Genomic DNA, 22,625 nt, shown 5'->3' on the forward strand with positions numbered 1-22,625 from the left:
TCAGAAACAGACTTAATGTGATATGTACAAACAAATTTACAAAGAAAGTATAAGTGAGACATGTACAGGTTTAAACAAATGCACACACACAGAAGCAAATACACCTTATCAGGGCTATCAGTCGCACTTCATCATTAGCTCAGTAAACACCTTGACCAGAAACACTGACAAGCTTAGGGCAGGATCAATGCAAATTGACTCAGTGCTTTGGTAATTGCTTTCGGCCGCACACACCATATCTTTCTCACTCTCTCTCACACACACATTATATCTTTCACAAACAAAAAACATACAAGCACACTCAGACATGCAAAAACACAAAATATAAAACACAGATGCATCATTTGCACACATGCATACCTGCACTGACACACACACAGATTAAATGTCACAGCCTTACCCTGCCCATCTCAAACTCTCGACAAGCCATTACAATAACCTGCAGACACACAAACAGGAAGGATTACAGTCAATATTTAGACTCAACCTCTCACAGCTAAATCATACTGTCCAAAAATACACCGTTTTGTTCAATCCAAAATGCTCTATTTATGTAACGCTGTAGTTCCCAAAATGAGGTCCAGGGACTCCCAAGGGTCCCGAGGAGTCCCCGGCAAAATAATATAAGATGAGACAAAGCATTAATGATCCCCGTGGGCAAACTGAGAATAGTTCAACTTCACTATTTTTAGTGAAGTTAGCACAATAACAAAATGAAAAAGAATGGCTATTCTGATCATAGTTTTCACTCTCACCACTGTATCTCCCCATCCCCTCCCTGTGGTTCTCCATCGATAATAATCACAGCTGCTATCTCGAGCTTTTGACAGTGCTAGGTAGACCTAACTGCACCTCCCCCCCTCCCTCCTTTATCTGTCCATCTGGCCCTACCATTAGCACTCCCCATCTGCCTTTTAATTCATCACAGCCATATGAAACATTTATTTTAATTACTAACACTTCAGCTTTTATAACTAATACCTACACAGAGCTATGCTGTACTCCCAGATCCATCTCTAAGTAACATAATATCTTACCCATTGCCCTCTTCGCCCATCTATTTCTGTCCCTTCATCCATCAGTAACCCACACCCAAAGCTGTGTTCAACTCCCCAGACTCATTCAATAAGGCAGAGGGGCTTTTGTCATCTTAACTGCCTCCTTATTTCTCCCTTTATGAATCCATCCCTCTCTCCTTCCCTCCATCCTATAAGCCACACTCACAGCTATGTTGTACTCCCAGTTCATTCTCCAGAAGTCGATGACAGTGTTAGGCAGCGGGCCCTGAGTTGCAATGTAGGCCTCTGGGCCATCCATTCCCTGGGGAGAGGGAGGGAGGGAGGGAGGGAGAGACGGACAGAAAGAGAAACAGAGGGTCACTTTAATTAGTTTTAAATCTTTCACAGTGCCTTTCACAAATTCACACATTAAAAACGTACAGTGTTATCATAAAAATCCTTTATGTAATGTGACTTTGGATGTGGATAAAAACTTTTTCTAACACTAAATTCAAACAGCGTGTCAGAAAACAAAGCCAAGCAACTTGATTTCTGTCTGCTTTTTACCTTGATGAAATTGGCATTGATGTAATCTGTGTCCTGATTGGTCGTTTTTAATGCCAGCTTCACCCTACTGTGATCAACTGAGAGGAGAGAGAGGGAGAGACAGAAACAATTACTTTCATCCATTTAAAATTATTTTGTTATTACACTTAGACAGACAGAGACAGATGCAGAAAGAAAGAAGTAGAGAGAGAGAATGGGACAAGCAGATTGACAGAGAGAAAAAGAAACAAAGAGTGGGAGAGAAAGACAGAGAAAGAAAGGGAGAAATAAAGAGAGGGCAAACAAGGACAAGGGAAAAACCAGAGCAAAATGGAGTGTAAAGAGGTTAATGGAACGCACAGCAATATCATCATTCCTGAGCGTGTGTGTGTGTGTGTGTGTGAGTACACATCTGTTGCGGATGTACCCTCCTTCCTTTGCCTTATGAGCAGCTCATTCACTAAAAGCCTGAATGAATGAATGGATGGACGGACAAAGGAGAAAAGGGCAATGAAGGAATAAAAAAAAAATGACAGGACAGATGTTGGGTCATGTAAGCTTGCTCCGAGGTCATTAAGTACAGAGAGCACTCTGCGTGTGTGTGTGTGTGTGTGAGAGAGAGAGAGAGAGAGAGTGAGAGAGAGAGAGATAATCAGGTATTACATGACAACATATCATTGTATAAATGTACATATTTCTATATGCATGTGCATTCTTTTGAGTGTACTTTCTCATGTAGGCCTACGTCTCTCTCTCTTGCTGCCTCCAATCCCCTCCTTCTTTCTGTCTTTCGGTCTTTCTTTCTTTCCCTATACGTCTCCCTCCATCCAACTCCCTCTCATTTTCATTTTTCCTTTATTTAATCAGGTAAATGCAAAAAAAAAACATTCAGTCACATGTTCCAGCAGTCAGGGAGTCAGCAACATACAGAGACATACCTTATAAAAAGCAGTAGACGCTGAGTGTATGGACATTAAGATTAGCAGTATTAGTAGTGAGAGTCTTTGTGAACAACATACACTTTGTTTTGTCTGAGTTTAAAATGAGTTTGAGATTGATGAGCGATATCTGGAGAGCATCAAAGGCAGACTGTAATCTAGTAAGAGCCTGGTTTGGAGTGGAGCCCATGGCATACAAGAGACTATCATCAGCATAGAAATGGACATTATATCTCCAAGTCCCTCCCCCTGTCTCTCTCTCTCTAATAGATCAACAGACAGACAGAGAGATCATCTGTGCACTCTGCCTATGCATTTGTGTGTGTGTGTGTGTGTGTGTGTGTTACCAAGGACTTACACGGCAGTATATCTTTGTATCTGTTCTTCTTGACGTTCTCCTCTCTCTCTCCTACGTTGGTGGGGTAGATCTTCTCCGTCCGGTACTTGGTTGATAACCGCCGTAACCTCTGAAACAGACAAGAACAGAGGAGAAAAACACGTTAACTGTTTGCTCTTTCTCTTTCTGCCTTTCATTTTGTTGCTCGCTCTCTCTCTCCGGCAGACAGAAAACAGAGTAATAAACTCATCTCATTTTTCCTTTCTCTCACCTACAGAGATTACGCAACTGCAATAGGATTTGTTTGTATGTACCGTGCAGTATTAACCTACTTAACCTTTGTGGGTGAGACAGGACAGAGGAAAAGGAAAATGTTACGTACTCATGTTTTCTGCTTTTCTTGGGCAACACACAGTGGAGAGAGAAACAAGAGAGAGAGGAGGAAGAGGAGGGTGATGTAATACAACCTGTGATATAAGTTCTCAGTCAGACAGGAGTTCTTGTATATTGTATGAGACAGAGAGCTTCAGAGAGCATTGCTCAGACTGCTGGGAGTGGAACCCAGGCCTTTTCTTGATCTGTGGTGTTTCTACTGTAGAGTTATTCATTCAGCCGGCTTAATGTTGCAGCGCTGCTCTTTTATCTCTCTTGGCTCTTCAAGCTGTCATATACACACACACACACACACACACACACACAAGCTACACTAACAAGTCAACAAACTTTAACTACCGCGCACACATGATGAAACACACATTCAAACACACACACTGACTCCAAAATGGACATGAGCATACACAACTGACCCTTCCCTCACCCCCTTAACTTACATTAACTACCACACACACATATTGTGTAACACACAAAACAGCAACACACACACACACACACACCAACTACTCCTACGCCCCACCCTACCTCTCACACTCTAACCACACACACCTACTTCTCCTAAAACACACACACACACACTCTCTCCCTGTTCCTTGCGTGACAGTGCATGGAGTAACCTTGGGCAGATCTAATGGTAACTGACACTAATGAAGACACACTGAGTTAATGGGAACAGGACAATTACAGCCTCTCTGGTCTGACAGCAGGCCGCAGCAGAACGAGCTGTCCTCGGACGCTGTGGCCCAGAACAGAAGTTCTTAAGAGGCAACAAGGGCGGGGTTTTCTCATTAAAGAAGAATATCATATCAACGCAAACACAAGTATTGTTGTTTTCCAATTAGTGACAGCAACCAGAGACTGTCTCCTAAACAAGGTATTCTTCTGCTGAATCTATGTCCTACAAATCAAAGTGTGTGTGAAAATCTTCGAAGCAATAGCATCTCACTCTCCTACACATTTCGTTTAAGGCCCTGAAAAAGGCACTAAAATCTTGAATGTGTTGAAAACTTGCATCCAAGTGTGTTAAGATTCATTCTGCAATCACATTCATTTAAATCAATATGCTTTGATAGAACTGATTGGTTTCACCTGTGACCCACAAACATCCTTTATAAGAAGGAAGGGGCTTCCAGTCCACAGACACTGATGAAGGCTGAAGTGGTGAAAATGTTTTGTCCATCTTCAAATAAATATTGCTTATACATTTTCTAGCTGTCGAGCATGAGCATGTTTTTTTAAAGCAGTTTTTGGCTATTTTTATACCTTCTTTGCACATTTTTTGGGCATTTACAGTGCCAAGACACAGGAAAGACAGGGGGGAAAACATGCGACTTAGGTCCCAGGATGGATCTGAACCTTAGATGTCACAGGTACATGGTGTGCGCCTTAGCTAGCTGAGCCACCAGGACGCCCCCAACAACCCATTTCTTTTTAATAGACATTTGAGACAGGGTTAATGCAAGCAGTGCAGTGGCCCACCTACAAATTAAGTGACTTTTTGAAACTTTCAGTGAAATTTATGGCACAACTCATTTTAATTCACGACTCCGCTGAGGCCTGGAGTGTCATAGAGGAACTTTTAAGAAACTTCAAAAGAACATGAAGAGTTCTGTAACATGAAACACTCCTGCTTGACTTTGATAGCAGTCACATGACACATCGCGCTCAAGGGTCTTTTTTCACTCTCTGTCTCTCTGTTCCTTTCATTCACTTCCCTCTCTCTGTAAGAGAGAAGAAATTAGGCATCACTCCACTTTTTCTGCCTCTGCTTCTCTCACTCTCTCCATCTCCCTCCACCCTCTCGTTCTCTCTCTTTCTCTCTCCCCGAGTCTCTGAGAAAGTCAGCGTGGGCGTTCAGGCTTCTGGAGCCTCGTGTGAAAAAATGGTTCCACCTCTTCTCTCTCTGCCTGTCGCTCCTCTTTCCGTCTCTTTCTCTCTCTCTCTGGCAGCGACTGTAAGCTTTCCTCATGTTACTGTAACATGGACATGTACTGTACATCCTGATTTCCTGAGGCTCACAATCCTCCGCCTTTCTTCCCGTCTCTCCTCTGTTTCGCTTTTCACTCTCGAGCATGAGTGGCATTACTACTGTACTACTGCGGAGTCATTTACAGTATTAACACACATTAATACACACAGACACAGATACACAAACACACACACAGACTTCACTCGATATTCCAGATAGTCCTAATTCCATTTCACCATTCCATTCAATTACATTTTTGCCATATTTGAAAATGCTTAGTAAACAAAGTGATCCACCACTACAAGACTGTACAGTTGAGAACATTCTTACTTCTTCAGTTACTTTTTTGTCTGCTTTTCAGCATGATCAGTTACCACCACCATGCAGCAAACTCTTTGGACATTGTTGTTTAAAATGCAAAGTTGTAACTCACAGCTGAATCTCTCTCCACCCTGGGACCGTGCATTATAAAATGTTAAAAATACATGGGCATCAGTGCCATTAACCTGTTTTTGTATTTCTGAAAGGTGACTTTTTGATTACTGTGCTTCAGCGTGGTTTCACACTGACAGCACTCACTGTATACACTAGTAACACACACACAGCACAGACTAGCAGCATACAAAAACACTACAGACATAATGAGTTTTACATATTCATCTTGCACACCAGAAAGACACAAACAGAGAGTAGAAACTGAGGGAGAGCGGAAAAGAGGGAGAAAAAGGGAGTTTGAGTGAGAGATACACACAGAGACTGTGGGCGGCAACACACAGCTCTGTGTGTGTGTGTGTGTGTGTGTGGTAATAGCATTAGAGCTCCTCTGGCCTCATGTGAATTACATTTCCAACAGAGGTCTGCTTCTGTGCTGGGCCAGAGCCCAGGAAGACAGACACAAACACACACACACACACACACACACACACACACACACAATGAGAGGAAAGGCGAGCCCCTCATCCTCTAACAGTGATTTGTGATGGTTTGCGATGCCCCCCCAACTCACAACCCCCTTATGTGGGAGCGAGCCGAGCATGCACAGAACAGTGACCTGTGACACTGAAAGGATGATTACATTTTTCCTTTCACAGGCTATTTCACTTCATTTATAGAGAATTGAGAAACACTGGTTGATTCTCCCATTAAAGCCCATCTATACTCTGCACATGGGAGACGATGTCAGCTGTCAATCAGGAGAAAAACTATCAATATGTTTTCACAGGACCACAATATGTATTTCCTTGGAGGTAAAATAGTAGGATTAGCCACAGTGCAGTGAGCACACCTGGAAAGTAACGACTTCAGTGCCTTGCTCAAAGACATTTCAGCACATGTAAAACCTGCTTTACAACTCCTACTCTCAGTTTAGGGGATCAAGCTAGCAACCTTCCAGCCTAGGTAGTCCAGGTAGTTTCAGCAGCCAATGACGCTTTCCAACCATGCTATAATATTTCCCATAAAGCCACTGGGAAAAGTTGATGTACAAATTCTTGTGGTAACCAGGATGGCAATTTGCAATCTCTATGTGCTTTTATTTAGACAAGGATGGGTAGCCAATGTGTAAAATCCATAATAATCCTGATGGGGTTCTTAACTGTGATTAAAGGTACTTCTGTGATGCCGACGGCTGTGCCTCGTAACTTGCCACATCACTGTTGTACCTATAATGATATGAATAATGAATAATAGTAGAGAATGGACAGTATGCCACTATGATGCCGATGCTGGTGAGTGCATAACTCAAAAGTGAACCCTCAATGTTATTCTCTCCTTCCCTTACCCTCTCTTTAGCTATGTTTCAATCCAAGCAAATCGCACAAAAACATCTGAAAAATGCTGAAAAAAATAAAATGTCAATTAGTGTTTCCATCAGATAGAGACAGCAGCCAGCATTTCTGGGAGGTCGTGGTGGACAGATATTTTACACTTCACAATGTCTAAAGCCACTTTTGAACTGCAGTGAAACTGAACTAGCCGTGCCAAGCCTATGTCATTATTTATTTGATAAATGCGTTTCAAGAGCTATTTATCACAATTTCTTTATTGACAAAAAAATCCACTTTGAGCGAGTTTAAAAGCTTTTGCAGCACTCGGGAAATTTTATTGAATATTGATGTTTCTATTCAGCTTTTCTAATTTGATACATCATTGCAAAAACAAAAAATCCTTGGATGGAGAGCCAGCTACCGTCTCGCCCTTTCTCTCTCCTTTTTTCTTTCCCTCTCTCTGCTTTCCTTTGTCCCACAGACAGACCCTGTTTTTAATTACTCTTACTTCCTCTGTTACGTAAAACACACACAGACATACACACCAAAGAGACACATACACACACCACTCACATACACAGACAAACACGCACACAAGCATGTGCGTGTACTCACACACACCAACAATGGCAAAGCCTGCTGGAGGATGCAAGGGAAATAAAGCAGAGAGAGGCAGAGAGAGAGCGAGAGAAAGAGAGGGGGAGGAAAAGAGAGAGAGAGGGAGAGAGAGAGAGAGAGAGAGAGAGACATTGAACTTCCTTGCCTTCCTTGAACCTTTACTGAGCAGAAAGGACAAGAGCGGTGGAACATGCGGGAAAGAGAAAGAGAGAGGGAAGGAGAGGAGGAGAGGAGAAACTGGGCTTTTTAAAATAGAGGAGAAAGGGAGGGAAGGAGGGAGTTGGGGAGGGAGAGAAAAAGATGAAGGCGAAGGAGCAGGAGAACCAAGGCTGTTGAAGAGAGGACAGAGGGAGGGAGAGAAAGAGAGAGGGAAGGAGAGAGAGAGGAGAGCCAAGGCTTTCAAGAGGCTCTTGGTAACTAAGTTAATGGGTTCTTTTATTCCTTCTTTCTCTCGTTCATTCACATGCTCCCTTTACACACACTGTCACTTCGGACTAGCTTCTGTTCTGAATGGAGGGGGGGGGGGGTGCGGAGAGAGAGAGAGAGAGAGAGCGAGAGAGAGAGAATATCAATTATTGTTTGTTATACCACGATTACTAGCTAAATTACTTCTCCAAAATGATTAAGTGTGATAACTTTGAACTGCAAAGAGAAAGTCTGACAGAAAAGGAGAAAGAGAGGGAAGACTTGAAAGAAAGGCATCCTTTGGTCGCTCTTTCAAAATTACGTCAGTTTTACTATTCTCTCTCTTTCTCCTTCCTGCCTTCTATCAGTCGGTCCATCTTTTACCCCTCCGTCCCTCCTTCGTTCCCTTACACGTCATCCCTTTTTCTCCCATTCAGAACATCATTCTTCCTTCCCTTCCACCCTCCAAGTAGTATTCAAATAAGCATGAAATACTTACTGTCGGAACAAAATTATAAAATTTGAATGATTATTTAGGATGACAAACTCTCTCTGTCACATACAACATTTGGTGAACGCTTCTATCCTAAGTGCCTTGAGTGCATACATTACTTTAGGCATGGATCACCCCAGTTATAATCCTCCCTCTCTCTCTCCCTCTCTCTCCCTCTCTCTCTCTCTCGAACTGTATGGCAAAACAGTGTGTATCGTTGGAATTACATAAGCAGCAAAATTAACAAGCACAAATTATTAAAATAATAGACAGTTAATTTGATAACACCCGTCTCATGTCTTCTCTCCCATTTCTATCTCTCTTCCCCGCTTTTTCTATCACTCTCTTAGTCTCTCCATCTATCTGTCAGGAAATATGTGGTATAACAGCATGAGTGAGTTGGCCAGTTTCCTGTGAGCGCTCAACTTCCACTACCACACACACACACACACACACACACACACAGGGCGTTGCCCCCAAAGGCCCAGTACCAACTTCACAGACCCCCCTCAGGGTGCAAACTAAGACGTTTGAGTCACATGTGCACACACACACACACACACACATTTCTTCACAATGACTTGACTTGGACTAAAGAGACTTGAGGATGCCAGGGCAGTTACTGGGCAGAGAGAGAGAGAGAGAGAGAGAGAGAGAGAGAGAGAGAGAGAGAGAGAGAGAGAGAGAGAGAGAGAGAGAGAGAGAGAGAGAGAGAGAGAGAGAGAGAGAGAGTAGTAGAGAAGAAAGAAAGAGTGATTGAAAGATAATGGGAAAGAGAACAAGAGAGCGAGAAAAAGAAAGCGATAAACACATTGATGCATTGCTCAAAAGCTAGCTAGAAAGCAAGAAAAAGAGAGCAAGATAGAGAGAGCAATAGAGCTAAAAAAAATGTCAACAGAGCTCCTGATAGAGACAGAAAGAGAGAGGAAGAGCTCTAAAAGGAGAGGCGAAAGAGACAGAAATAGTGACAGAGAGATGCAGTGGATAGGTAGAGAGAGAGAGATGGATGGTAGTTGTTAGTGCGTCTAACCTACTTTCCGTCTCCTGGCTGAATAAGTCAGCACCGCTGTACTTCCCTGGCACACTGAATAATTCAAACACACACACACACACACACATACACACACAGAGAAACACATTCTCTTTCTCTAACTCAGCAGTAAGTACTGATTGGCAGAAAATATGCTCTTCTGGTAGCAGCGGTTGTTGGTGGGAAAAAAAAGGTTTGTGTGTGTGTTAGTGTGTGTGTGTGTGCGTGTGGCCAGGAAGTGGGGGCGTCGAGTGCTAGTGGCAGAGAGGCTGTACCCACGGTCACCTTCGAGCGCGCAATCACACAGACACCGCCGCACACACGAGCTAAAATAGGTCACCTCTTACAGTGCTCTCAGAAAAATCCATCTCTCACACTGTGAGCTATGCGGGGAAAAGATGCACCGCTACACAACACAGATACTAAAAGGGCTCGCTCTGTACGGCTCTCCATCAGTCTCTTTCTCCGTCTCTCTCTCCCTGTCAATTCAATAAGCGTTATTGGCGTTCTGTCTCTTTTCCTCTCTTTCGGCACTCTCTCTCTTTTTCTTTCTTTCTCTCTATGTGGCATTTAAAGTCCCAGAGCAGATAGAAGGTGGATCAAGACTGGAAAGGGTACAAAGTTAGGTTCAGATATTCAGTGAAATATGACGACTACAAATACATTTTAAATGAAGAAATTAATCAATGACTCAAATGAATTTCGTTGAAAGCTGTGGAGGAAGGAGGGGTGATGATATAAACAACCATCATCATCATCATGAAGTGTTTTTTGTGATACTCTTATTGAAGTGTGTAAGGTGTCTACATTTAAGAGTTAAACACAATAGTTTAGTCTCAGTAATCAGGTTCAATCACTTAGGAAATAATACGGAACCCCACCCTGTCCACTAGCATGAGTCAGGGGTCTGGACTCTGTGTGTGTGTGTGTGTGTATCCTTCTCATTAGCTGAAGATCTTAGAAGAAGATTATGTTTGATGACTAGCATCAGCTGCCAAGCAAGAGCTATACGGAGCCACGCATGTACACACATACACACACACACACACGCACAAATGGAGTGTGAAGTCTGCATTGCCACTGCATGGCCAATATAGGTCAGTGGAACAGAATGGCTATAAGTGGGCAAAGGAGCGTGTGGTGATGGTCTGTCACACACACATGAACATGAACACACACACACATCACACACGCGCATAGGAGGGTGTAATTACAGTCATTCACTGGGGTAAAGCAGGATGTGTTGCGCTTAATTAGCCAACAGACTTCCCTTTCTCTCTGTCTCTCAGTCTTTCATTTTCAATTCTTAAAACCATCTGAGAGAAAGAATCACTGTATGTCTCCTCTGTTATGCAAGTCAGCTGCTCTCAAGCTGATCAGTTCAGCGTGTGAACATGACGACACAAAAAGCAGAACATAATGGTTAAAAATAGGAATCCCCGAAAGGAATAGGAATTGTTTATCCAAAACCCCTGAAATCTCGGAAATACATTTAAAGAAATCCCATTTCTAACACCAAAAAGCCTGAAGCCCTAGAAGAATACTGTGTGCATGTATCCGTCTCCAACCTGCATCTGTGCATGTGAATGTGTGTGTGTCTGTTTCTGCTCACGCGTCTGTGTGTATGTGGTCACTGGCATGGTCACACTGACCGCAGGAAGCACCTGGGCTGAACTGAGCGCACCCGGTAAACCAGCCAATCAAAACCACCGTCATTCTGGTTGCCCACTTCCTATGGGGGCTCAAATCTCAGGCACATACACACACACACACACACACACACACACATACACACAGACTCAGGAAGACGCACATACACAAAACACACATAGGCCTACTTGTAGTGTTCCCTTTGAATAATGAAGTATCTGTGTGTGTGTGTGTGTGTGTGCGTGTGTGTGTGTGTGTGCCATTACAACGCCAGAGAGTGGGCATCTACCCTGGCTTAAGACAGCTAAATATAGAGGGAAGGGAGGGAGAGAGATAGAGAGAGATAGAGAGAGAGAGCGAGAGCGAGAGAGAGAGAGAGAGAGAGAGAGGTGGATGGTGGAGAAGGAGACATGGGCAGATAAAGAAATACAGAGACAAGGGAGAGGGCAAGCTCAAAAATGGAAAGAGAAGAAGGACAGAGAGAGTAAGAGCAGGAGGCGGGATGTAGAGAGGAAAGAGATGGAGGGAGGGAGAAAGAACAGCAGAGGGGAAGAGTAGAAAGAAGTGGAGGGGGAAAGAACGAAATAGATGAGGAAGAGGGAGAAGAGAAGGGGGAGAGAGCAGCTAGTAAGGGCGCCGAATATTGCAGCATGCCTTGAGAAAAGCCTTAGAACGAAGTAAGACACACAAGACAGACAGGCAGGCATATATTGGGCAGGGACACTGTCCTTCAACTGGGTTCAATTCCCCATGTCAGCAAGCATCTGCTGAAGTGTCGTTGAGCAAGACGCCGCATCCCTACCAGCTCAAGTGGTGCTGTTCTGTAGCTGAGCCTGACCTGAGTTTCCCTATGGGGATCAGTAAAGCATGACATCATTTTCACTGCATGTCATCCCCATCTAATAAAAAATAAATGCAATGAAAACATTTTAAAAGTGAGTTGAGCTTGGAACCCATTAGCCCCATCTAAAACCCACTACATGGATATCAATGGGGAAATCATTCATAAGTTTGTAAATCCACTATAAAGCTCTCTTTAAAGCGCTGGCTTCCTTTTCTGATTATTTTCATATTATGAAAAGGACAAGCTGTTGCATTTTTAGTGCCCCAAACGCCCAGCGTAAGAAGGAAAAATATTTAAATTGTAGGCAAAAGAGCATTCAATAGTAGTGACAGGGGATCTAGGCAGGGCTGTGAAATAAACCGTTCTATCCACCAGCCGCTGTGTATTCGAAAAATTCATCAGCCACTTTTACCAATTTACCAGCGAAATTGATGATGGTTGGCTGCGCTGTCAAAGTGTCTGCTTGAGTAGACACACTGTCACGCTCAAGCCGAAACTTCCTGATTATAAAATGGGTGCAGACTCATGCAAAAGGATGTGCGCACTCATAAAAGCGTAAATTAACTGATTGCTGCTGTGCAAATAAAGAAGCATTACTTTATGCTTTTGTGAGTGAGGAGACACACTTACCAACACAGCCAAAATTTACCAGTATTTGCTCGCGGCTGGGGGTAATTTCCCACTCTGGATCTAGGCCTACAGGAGGAAGCAGATGTGATACATCCGCATATAATCCCCATCATCTGGGACAGAACCTCACTGTGTGTGTATGTGTGTGTGTGTATTAAATCACTTCCGCGCTCAGATTTTCCCAGCCAGTATGAGGAGTCAAATCGGTGACCTTCTGCTCACAAGCCTGGTTCCCTAGCTTTAAGGCTTCCACTGTCACTCGAATATGTGCCTATCTCTCTCGCTCTCACTCTCTTTCTCTCTGTATGTGCATTGTGTGTATATAAATATGTGTGTATTCATATGATTTTGGTGTGAAGTCCACCCTGCTGCCGAGTGTGTGTGTGGTATATGAGTTGTCATGGTCGAGAAGATGAGCTACACTATGTCTCCACTTCCTCTCACTCAAACTGGAAGAACAAGCAAAGTCAGCCTTTCTCACCCAAGTCAAACATTACACACACACACACACGGCATTACAGCATCACTTCCTCTACATGTGTGTGTGATCTTCGTATCTTGGTCAAGAGACGTAGTTCTATAGCTGTGCTGGTGGGTCAGCTTGCTTTCATCGTCTAAAGCCTCCTACGCACGCACACACAAAAACACACACACTGCAGAGCGGAAATATTTTGTTGCTTCTCTTCTGAGAAACACCCGGCTTAGGGGCAAAAGGCTGGTTTCTGGGTTAAGCCCTAAGAGGGGGGTGGGCGAGAGGGAGGCGGGGGGGGGGGGGGGGAGGGAGAGAATTGTGACACCAAAGAAATCGGGAACTCTGGTTACAGTAACATGAGGCAGGCTTACTGTGGTTGGCACACACACGCACACAAAAACAGCAACCTACCCCTGAAGTGTGTACCCACACACACACACACACACACACACACACACACACACACACATAAGCAAGCTAACATACGCACACAGTCAGACAAACAAACACACACCATGCATATGGCTAATATCTGGACACAATTCTCCTCCCCTCCTGTCAGTGCATCTGCATGGGACACTCTGAATTATTTGTGTGTGAATTTCAGAACACATGCAAGTAAAGAAGTCCACAAAAGGCCTAACTCTCCAACTGTCTATCATGTTACACACAAGTAGCAGTTGAGCAACTGAGGGCCTTGCATCACTGACCAATGACTTGTATGCGTGTGTACATGCATGAGCCTTCAGCACATGATTTGGAAGCCTATATGCCCTTGTATTACACAAGCCCACACGCACACACACACACACACACACACACACACACAGACACAAACACACACAGACACACAAAGAGCTCAGAAATGCAAAGAGGAAGCCCCCTGGTGACAGTGGAAATGTTTACTACATCCCAACACACACAAACACACACAAATACACACACACACATAAGCATGTCTGGCATTGTCACATCTCATTTTCTTGCCTCCCCTCTGAGTGTTTTATGTTTGCCAGACAGGACACATGTTTAGGGGAGAGTGTGTGTGTGTGTGTGTGTGTGCGCGCACATTCCCGCTTTCTTTGATGTGCTGCTTGAGAGTAATCTGCTTGCAGAGGTGGGGCAGCCACACACACACACACACACACACACACACACACACAGGGGCTGATCTCTTATGTCTAAACCCTGTCTAGACTGCAATGGTGTGCCCAGTGTGCCCAAAAGTAGGTGGGTAGGTAGGTAGGTGTGCGTGTGTGTCTGTGTGTGTGAATTTGAGTTTGTGTGTTGTATGTTGTTTGAAAATCTGTATTGCTGCTATCTTGGCCAGGGCTCCCTCGAAAAAGAGATCTTGTAATCTCAATGGTACTCACCTGGTTAAATAAAGGTTAAATAAAAAAATAAAAATAAATGTGTGTGCACATGAGTGCGTATTCCTTTGCATGCGTGTGCATGTATATCCTCCTTACATTGATATGGGAGGCCGATTAGGGTGAAAACATTGAAATATGTGCACATACACATTGAAAACGTGCACACATGCACTGAAAACGTGCACATACACACTGAAAACGTGCACACACGCATTGAAAACGTGCACATACACAATGAAAATGTGCACATACACATTGAAAATTTTTGCACCCCACCACCTTCACACAGCGCCATATAGGCTACTTGTGTGTGTAGGTGTGTGTGTGTGTGTGTATCAGAGTGTGTGTGTGTAAAATAATTTCAGTGCGCCCGGAAGATGTTTCAGTGTAACAGGAAGGCAGGTTGAGTTTTAAATCTAAACCTTCCTGTTGCAATGAACTGACTTCCGGACACACTGGAAACGGTGTAGCACGGAGCCCCTCCACGCGTGTGTGTGTGTGTGTGTGCGCGTAAAATATTTTTCAGGTGGTGGGGTGCGGAAATTTTCAATGTGTATGTGCACATTTTCATTGTGTATGTGCATGTTTTCAGTGCGTGTGTGCACGTTTTCAGTGCGTATGTGAGTGTGTGTGAATGCGTGTGCACATTTTTAATGTGTATGTGCACATATTTCACCCTAATCGGCCTCCCATACATTGACACCAAAGCAGATAGCCTAGTCAAACCTGTTAGCAGGCCTTGGTTGGTTAGTTGGGTGGTTTCTGTGTGTGGGTGGGTGTTTGTGCGCACACATGAGGTCACGTGTGCGCACATGTATTCCCCGTTTCTGTCTACACAGACATTAATGCATCGATACCAACTAAACCCCTGTGTGTACAAGTGTGTGTGCGCACGCACACATGCACGCTCATCTCAGCGCTGGCAAAACTTAAACACAATGACTTGTTAAGTTTTACTGAATAACAGTCATTATTACTGTGCAAGTAAAACTGTGCAGCTATAAACAGCTGTAGTCCTAGTTTTTTTTTTACGTTTTCAGCCCAGGAGCCAAATTTCACACATTCTCGCACCTTCAGATCCAAGCTCATCCCAGGTTCTGGGTATAGCTCAAATAGAGCAAGGCCCTAACACTACCAGGGTTACAGGTAGTGTGTGTCCATCAACAGCTGGGTGTCCTGTCGAATTGGCCTTGAGTTAGACACTGCACCCTTACCTCCTAACCCATTTTAAGTCACTCAGGATAAGACTGTCACCTGAAAAAAAAAGTAACATTACAGCTATTCTATGCAAGATATTTTAATGTAAAAATACACCCGTTTTATCAGCCTATATCATAAAGTGGGGCTGCAATAAAGAAGCACATCACATGCCCCCTACCTGAGACACCATACATTCTCCCTATTTGCTTATATTAAATTCTGAGGTCGGGTATGGAGGCTTCTCTGCCCAGAGGAAGTGACAAATTGAAACTTAAGGGCGAAATACACTGTCTCTTAAACAGCAGAGCGAGCGCTCCACCCAGAGAAAGCTGGTCGCACCAGCGTTAGATCTTTTCCTCTCTCGTCACTTTGGTTTCCTTTGGTATGAAGCGATCACAGACCAGTCGGGTTGGTAAACATGAGCTTGCAGTGTGCGGTTTACTGACATCACGTTACATGATTTCTGGGTATTGAAGTTACATTTTTTCAAACAGTTAGGCTACCTCTCGCTGTCATTTGGAGTCAGAAATGTGCGAAGTTGCCTAGTGCAGCTTTAAAACATCATACTCTAAAATACACTCACCAGAAACAGGCCCAAGGCCTATTTTGGGATGCAGCCCATAGTTTAAGAAACACTGCTGTAAATTATAGCCACATACACAGGTTATCATATATTTGTGTGAGTATAGAAGCATATAATCTAACTCTTGGTTTACTATAATAGCACTGTGATTATGTCAAAAAATGCTTCCTATATAGCAGTGTTTCTTTAACCATGGGCTCAGACACAAAATCTATACTGTCCATCACGTCTCCTACACCATCTCCTTGCACTTCATGGGAGGTCCTCTAGTCCTTGCACCATGATGCATATCAGTATGTGCCGTGCAATTACATCAGTTGTTGATATGTCTCCTGGCACCAATGCCACTAACACAAATTCCTAAACAGTAACTGCACTTGGCAAAGAAAGTCATACTAATTCTGATACACAAAATGGGTCGCAGGCCTGTTTCTGATGGGTTCTAACACGACAAGACCACCAGCATGTTTCAGTGAATCCCAGGGGAAGACAACACGTCTCAAATTTGAGTCCCAGGCTGAAATCATTTCAAACATTTCTGTTTCATCAGACAGCCATGAATGAATAAAGAACAAAGCATATAATCTCTGACTCCTTGCCCTTCCAGAATACTGTAATTATGTCTATAAAATGCATCCTATATATAGAGAACAATAGGCAGTTAAAGTGTGTGTTGTGTCAGGGTGTCCTGGTGACTCAGTGGGCAAAGGAGCCCACGCCATGTGCTTGCAGCATTGTGAGTTTGAGTCCAGATACTGAATGCTGTATGTAGGGCTTGAAATTGGAAGACCGGCAACCAGCAAAATGCACTTACATGTTGGCTGTGGCTGACAAGTCTTTTAATTCTACTTGGCACTTTGGCAGACAGCCCACGTGTGCTTAATAAGTCTAAGTTTTCTTGTCTACAAGCTGGTGTGTCTGCTAAATAATTTAAGTGGCTGGTGAAACTCTGAATTCACTGGCCACTGTTACCAGCTGACAACAGCTAGCATGAAGCCCTAGTTATTTGCATCCCATACTGTTGACAATAAGCTAAGTGCCTTCAGCATGTCAGCTTCCTTAGTGGATGCATTTTCAGATTGATTTTTATGTTATTTATATTATACAGGACAGCATATGGTAAAGAGAGACCATATGCTATTCTGAACTGAAAAAGGGAATAGTGATATCACAAGGGGCAGAATGGAGGCAGGACATGCAATCAGTGGCATCCTGAAGGTTTGAGAAGCAGGTTTGTGACCAAAAGGTTGCTGGTTCAAATCCCCTCACAGGCTGGGAAAACCGTCTGGGTGGGAAAGGACTCTCCCCTACCTCATCCACTACCATTACAACGCTCTTTGATCAAGGCGCTCCTATGCCCTCCTATTCCTCCATGTGTGTTAATGCATGAATGAGAGGTGTGGCGGAGCTGGAAATGAACCTACAGTTACCCAGTCAACTCTGCCGGGATAAATTAAAGTTAAAAAGAACTGGGAGCTGATATCATCACATGCTCCGTGAGAATGTAAAGATTTGGTCAAAGTTTTCTGTAATAAGTGGGTAAAAGACACCACTCTACTTTCAATAACTCAAACTAAGCAAAGTCGTTTAAGACCATTCGCAATTTTGCACGTTTTGTGCAAAAGCAGCCAAATGTATAAGGGCGGCACAGTAGCCTCTTGGGTGGAGAGACCATACTGTCCTGGAAAGTCTATGGTTTGATCCCATCAGCAACCATGTGTCCTGTCAAAGAGCCACTGAGCAAGATAGAGCCTCTTCCTGCTCAGTCATTGTAAGTCACACTGGATAAATGCGGCAGCAAAATGCCTAAAATGTAAATGCATAAGAAATAAGCTTTATTTTTGATGACCTACATTAAGGAATGAATGGCCTGTAAATAAGCCAACAGTAGGCTAGTCTCAGCTCCTTTTTCTCCCTCCCTCATCCATAAAGCACTTCCTCAATGCCTCTCACACAGTCCAACGCCCCTGGTAGTCGGGTCTTTGCGCAACATCCGCTAACTCCCTTTTTTTCCTGAACCACATGCACAAAGGAGAGGACGGGCCAAGTCATCGGCGCACAATTACACACACACACGTAGAGAGAGAGAGTTCTCCTTGCCACAGAATTAGTCAAAAAAGTTATTTTCAAAGAGAGAGGCCTGTCCAATTTTGTAGCTTGTGTCCCAAGTCTGTCTAAGATACAAAAAAGCTCAGGTTTTGCAGCCAGGACAAAATGTTATGAAATGGGCCAAGAAAGAATGTTGCAAGCTCCAGCAAGCAGCTTGCATGAAGTAGGAAGGGAGTGTGTGTGTGTGTGTGTGTGTGTGTGTGTGTACAACTGTAGGCTAAAGGAGAAAAAGTTAACCATTCTGCCGCTGAGTACATGATTGGCCTCTTTTCCAAACATTATCAAACAAGCAAACTGCAATGCCATCACATAGCCTAGATCAAAACACTTCTCCCTCAAAAATTATGTGTATATGTGAGGGAAACACACATCTAACCTAACGACACAACTCACCAAATGATATTGTAAGCTATTTCATTTGTGTCCTATATTGCCTTCAATAATAGTCACATTAACTAAGACTTAGTTACATTGGAGCCAGTACAGAACATAAATGAAATACGCATTCAATATGTTAATACGAGCTAGCATTTACCATCCAGTTATGGGACAGATGACAAGATCTTATTTAATAAAAGGTGTTTAGCAGTCAGACAATGACACAAATGTTACTATAGCACTGTTATTTTTGCCTAGCAGAAGTCCTATTTTCAGTTCACAGATTGCAACACAGTAATATCCGGTGATGTAGCCCTAGTAGTAAATAAAAAGGTGGGTAAACGTATGACCTCTGGTCAGTGATCATCATATGGCAAACAAACACCAATAGATTTTTTTTCTTTTTCAGAAAAACATCATTTTTTCTCCTTAAAAGACCCTATCCTTGTATAACTAATATCAGTTTGATGCCATCTTTATTTCATGAAGATTTATGGCAGTCTAAAAATTAGGCATAAGCTCTATTTTGCAGTTTACTTTACACTACATCCCTGGTAACAACATTTACTGGAGAAGAACTATAGTAACCAAAAGGCTATAGTAATCTGCTGATAAATTTTAGTAGGATTAAATTACAATATCACAGCAAAACTATAAACTATGTATAATATCCTATAGGAAGATTACAGGGATCGCCTATTATAGTGACACCATAGGAGATTTAAAAAAAAAAAAAAATTGAGCTCAAGCACCATAGACACGCTATGAGTCCCGGTAGGAATATTATAGGAATACTGTAGTGATTTCCCATTAGGGAGCAGCATTGTACCCCAACAATCAGGCATGGTTACCAGACTGTAGCTTACATGAGGGCAACACACAGTAAGCAAACAAGCCACAAACCTACAGCAGATTAGACCTCCATTTACCCACTAACCTAGCTAAAATCACTGCTGGGCTGAAAATACTAGCAAGGTGACGTGAATGTGTCTTGTTTTGTTTGTTATAAAAACAGGACCGGGGTGTCTGTGGTTTGGGAGACAATGCTAGGCCGCCATGTAAGCCTGGAAATGGGAGGAAGAGGAAGAGGGAGAAGGGGGACTGGAAAGAGGAGTGTGGCCGCCTCTGCCTCACCTCTGGCGGAGAGAGAAAACCTACAGACGGTGGGAGGGTATATGGAGGGCCAGTATGGAGAAAGGGGGAGAAATTAGGGAGGGGGAGAGGTTTGGATAACGAATAGAGATAGACAGAGAGGAAGTAGGGAAGCATGGATAGCCTCCTATTATCCAGAGGCTAATTTTGACCCACCATAAAGTCGCTGCCGAAGTTGTCCTCTCCCCTCTCCTCGTCCCCTTCCCTCATGGCCTTCACCCCCTGGATAAACTTTCTCAGGATGCCGGCTTGGTCCATCCTTCAGCCTCCTTGTAATTTATCCCGTAGCCTTTTCCTTAAAAAAACAACCCCAAAACAACCCCCCAAAGTAGCTGGAGGGGAGAAGTAAAAAACAAAAAAAACACACAAGGGAAAAGGAAGGGGGTGAATAAATAAATAAATAAGCTTCACGGGTCCTCCCAGAGAGTCATCGTCGTTTCACAACACCTTCTTTTTTTATTATCGCCCCATGTTGTTTCTCCTTTTCCTTCTTTCTTCTGTGCTGTTTTCAAAACGATATCGGCTAGTCCCAAAGAAAAGCGGCGGCGGGGTTTTCTGGTCTAGAAACAACTTTACAAAGGTGTCGTATCATAAACTATAGATACTTTGTTCAATAAGAAAAAGAAAATTAAGAAAAAAGGACAAAAACCCTGGTCTGGTCAGTCTATCTACCCCTCCCTGTCTACCTCGGTTGCCACATTCACACACTGTTGGTCGTTTTTCGCTACTGGGGAACATCCGGACTGGGTGAAACCAACTGACAAATCTGCCCGCCCCTTCCAGCATATACCTCCCTGTGATTGGACAGCTGATACCAGGAATTAGAACCTTATTGGTTCGCTTGAACGTCGATCTAATAGAGGGCTGGGTGTGATTGGAAAGAACGCTTGTCTATCCTTTTGTCACAGTTCTTCGTTGTCATTGGTGGAATTGCATCGCCTTATTAAAGTTTATACTGTAGGCTCTGTATTAAATTATAGACATTACATTACTGCTCAGGTTAAAGGTGGTGATACACTAAGGTAATTTTTGAGCAATGTGAATGGGCAACGCTCTCAGTAACAGGCAACAAATACAGAGGATCAAAACTCTTATCAAATGTTAACTGATCACAACATGTTCCTTTACTGCAACATCCCCTTTTCCATTGTTGCCCATCAGAGTTGTCCCAAAAAGTTGTCCTGCATATAACTTTTCTAAGAATGTTTATAAGCCGGGCGGGGATACACGCTATACTAGCTATTTCAGGTTTCTATAAACACAGCGAGGACCTGGGGGCGAGTCATTAAACTTTAATAAGGGGATGGCTGGCAGATGCTACCTTACATTTCTCCTTAAAATCTATTGTGGAGAAGGGGATGCATTTTCTAATCAACCCCTGACCCAAACCCACCTCTCTCTAACTCCTTAATTTTACTTCTAAGGTCCATTTATTCAAGCTAGTTGCTAAACAGCAGCTTCTTATTTACAGCAAAGGCCTGGGCGCGTAGTCACAGGGGTCACACACACACACATACACACACACACACACACACACACACACATATACACACTCACACCGTGTGAGGTGCCTTGCTCAAACAAACAGACAAACAGAGTCCAACGCTCACACACATGCACAAATGCATACACAAACTCTTCTGCAGTGCAGTAAACAAGCAGGCATGCATGGTGTCAGGCTGCATTCTTGACCTGGGGAGAGGTCAGAGCTGTCTCTCTCTCCATCCCTCTCTCTCTGTCTCTTTCTCTCTCTCTCTCTCTCTCATTCTGTCGGTGTATATCTATCTAGCAATGTATGTATGTATGTCTATCTATCTATTTAAATCCAGATTATATAATATGAGCTATTAATCTGTTGGGTGGTATAGCTGCTTCTGCACCCTGGGTCATCTCAAATTCTCTCTCTCTCTCTCTCTCTCTCTCTCTCTCTCTCTCTCTCGCTCTGTCACTCTGCCTCACTTTCTCTTTCTGTGGTATACAGCTTGGCATTCAACTATATATCAAAGAGCATTAGTGCCTCTCTCTTTCATACAGTTCATTAATGTTCACTGTGCTCTAGACTCAGATTGTTGTGTACCATCAAGTGCAAAAGTCCAGAATTCATATTGAAGGATACACTCAAAAGGATACAAAAAGTTACAAAAGTTGTAAACTGTGCAGAGAGGAACAAAAAAAGGTGCAAACATGCATGTAACTTGTTTATGTCTAATAGCATTGCATGCTGCCAACTTTAAATAATTTCCATTCACACACAGATGAATAGCCACATATATGTCGTATATACAGTATATAATATCCACAAACGGTGGGAGAGGAAACAGTCATGACATTCAGTCGTTTAATACACACACACACACACACACACACACACGCACACACAACAGGAGAAAACATGTTGAGGTCTGACATCATGGTGAATATCTGAGGTAACCCTGTCATACAGCCTACACTGGATTATAATCTGCCCTGCTAGATCACACACACACACACACACACACACACACACACACACACACACACACAGAGAAAAAAGAGAGACAGAGAACAGTTAGATAACAGATAGATCAATAGATAGACAGATAGATAGATAGACATAGATAGACAGATGAAAAGATACATACATACATACATACATACATAGAGAATGAGAGAGAGAGATTACACAGGACCCAGAGTGAAGAAGCAGCTACCAGCCAACAGATTAATCGGTCAGATATATAATCTAGATTGAGATAGCCAGG

General features: G+C 43.2%; 1 protein-coding gene across 7 annotated transcripts in view; it reads right to left on the minus strand.

The window, feature by feature from the left end:
* The window catches only part of ptpn12 (protein tyrosine phosphatase non-receptor type 12), a 41,863-nt gene extending 21,277 nt beyond the window's left edge, over positions 1–20,586 (minus strand). For all 7 annotated transcript variants that reach the window (XM_071909650.2, XM_071909651.2, XM_071909648.2 and 4 more), the window contains exons 1-5: positions 20,041–20,586; positions 2,841–2,949; positions 1,566–1,642; positions 1,225–1,320; positions 401–439 (exon numbers count right to left, since the gene is read on the minus strand). In XM_071909650.2, the coding sequence (XP_071765751.2) occupies positions 401–439; positions 1,225–1,320; positions 1,566–1,642; positions 2,841–2,949; positions 20,041–20,142 (423 nt within the window). In that variant the 5' untranslated portion in view covers positions 20,143–20,586. The remainder of the gene's footprint in view (positions 1–400; positions 440–1,224; positions 1,321–1,565; positions 1,643–2,840; positions 2,950–20,040) is intronic.
* Positions 20,587–22,625: the final 2,039 nt, after the last annotated feature.

This window comes from Centroberyx gerrardi, chromosome 24, assembly GCF_048128805.1.
Source record: "Centroberyx gerrardi isolate f3 chromosome 24, fCenGer3.hap1.cur.20231027, whole genome shotgun sequence".
NCBI classification, from domain to species: Eukaryota; Metazoa; Chordata; class Actinopteri; order Beryciformes; family Berycidae; genus Centroberyx; species Centroberyx gerrardi.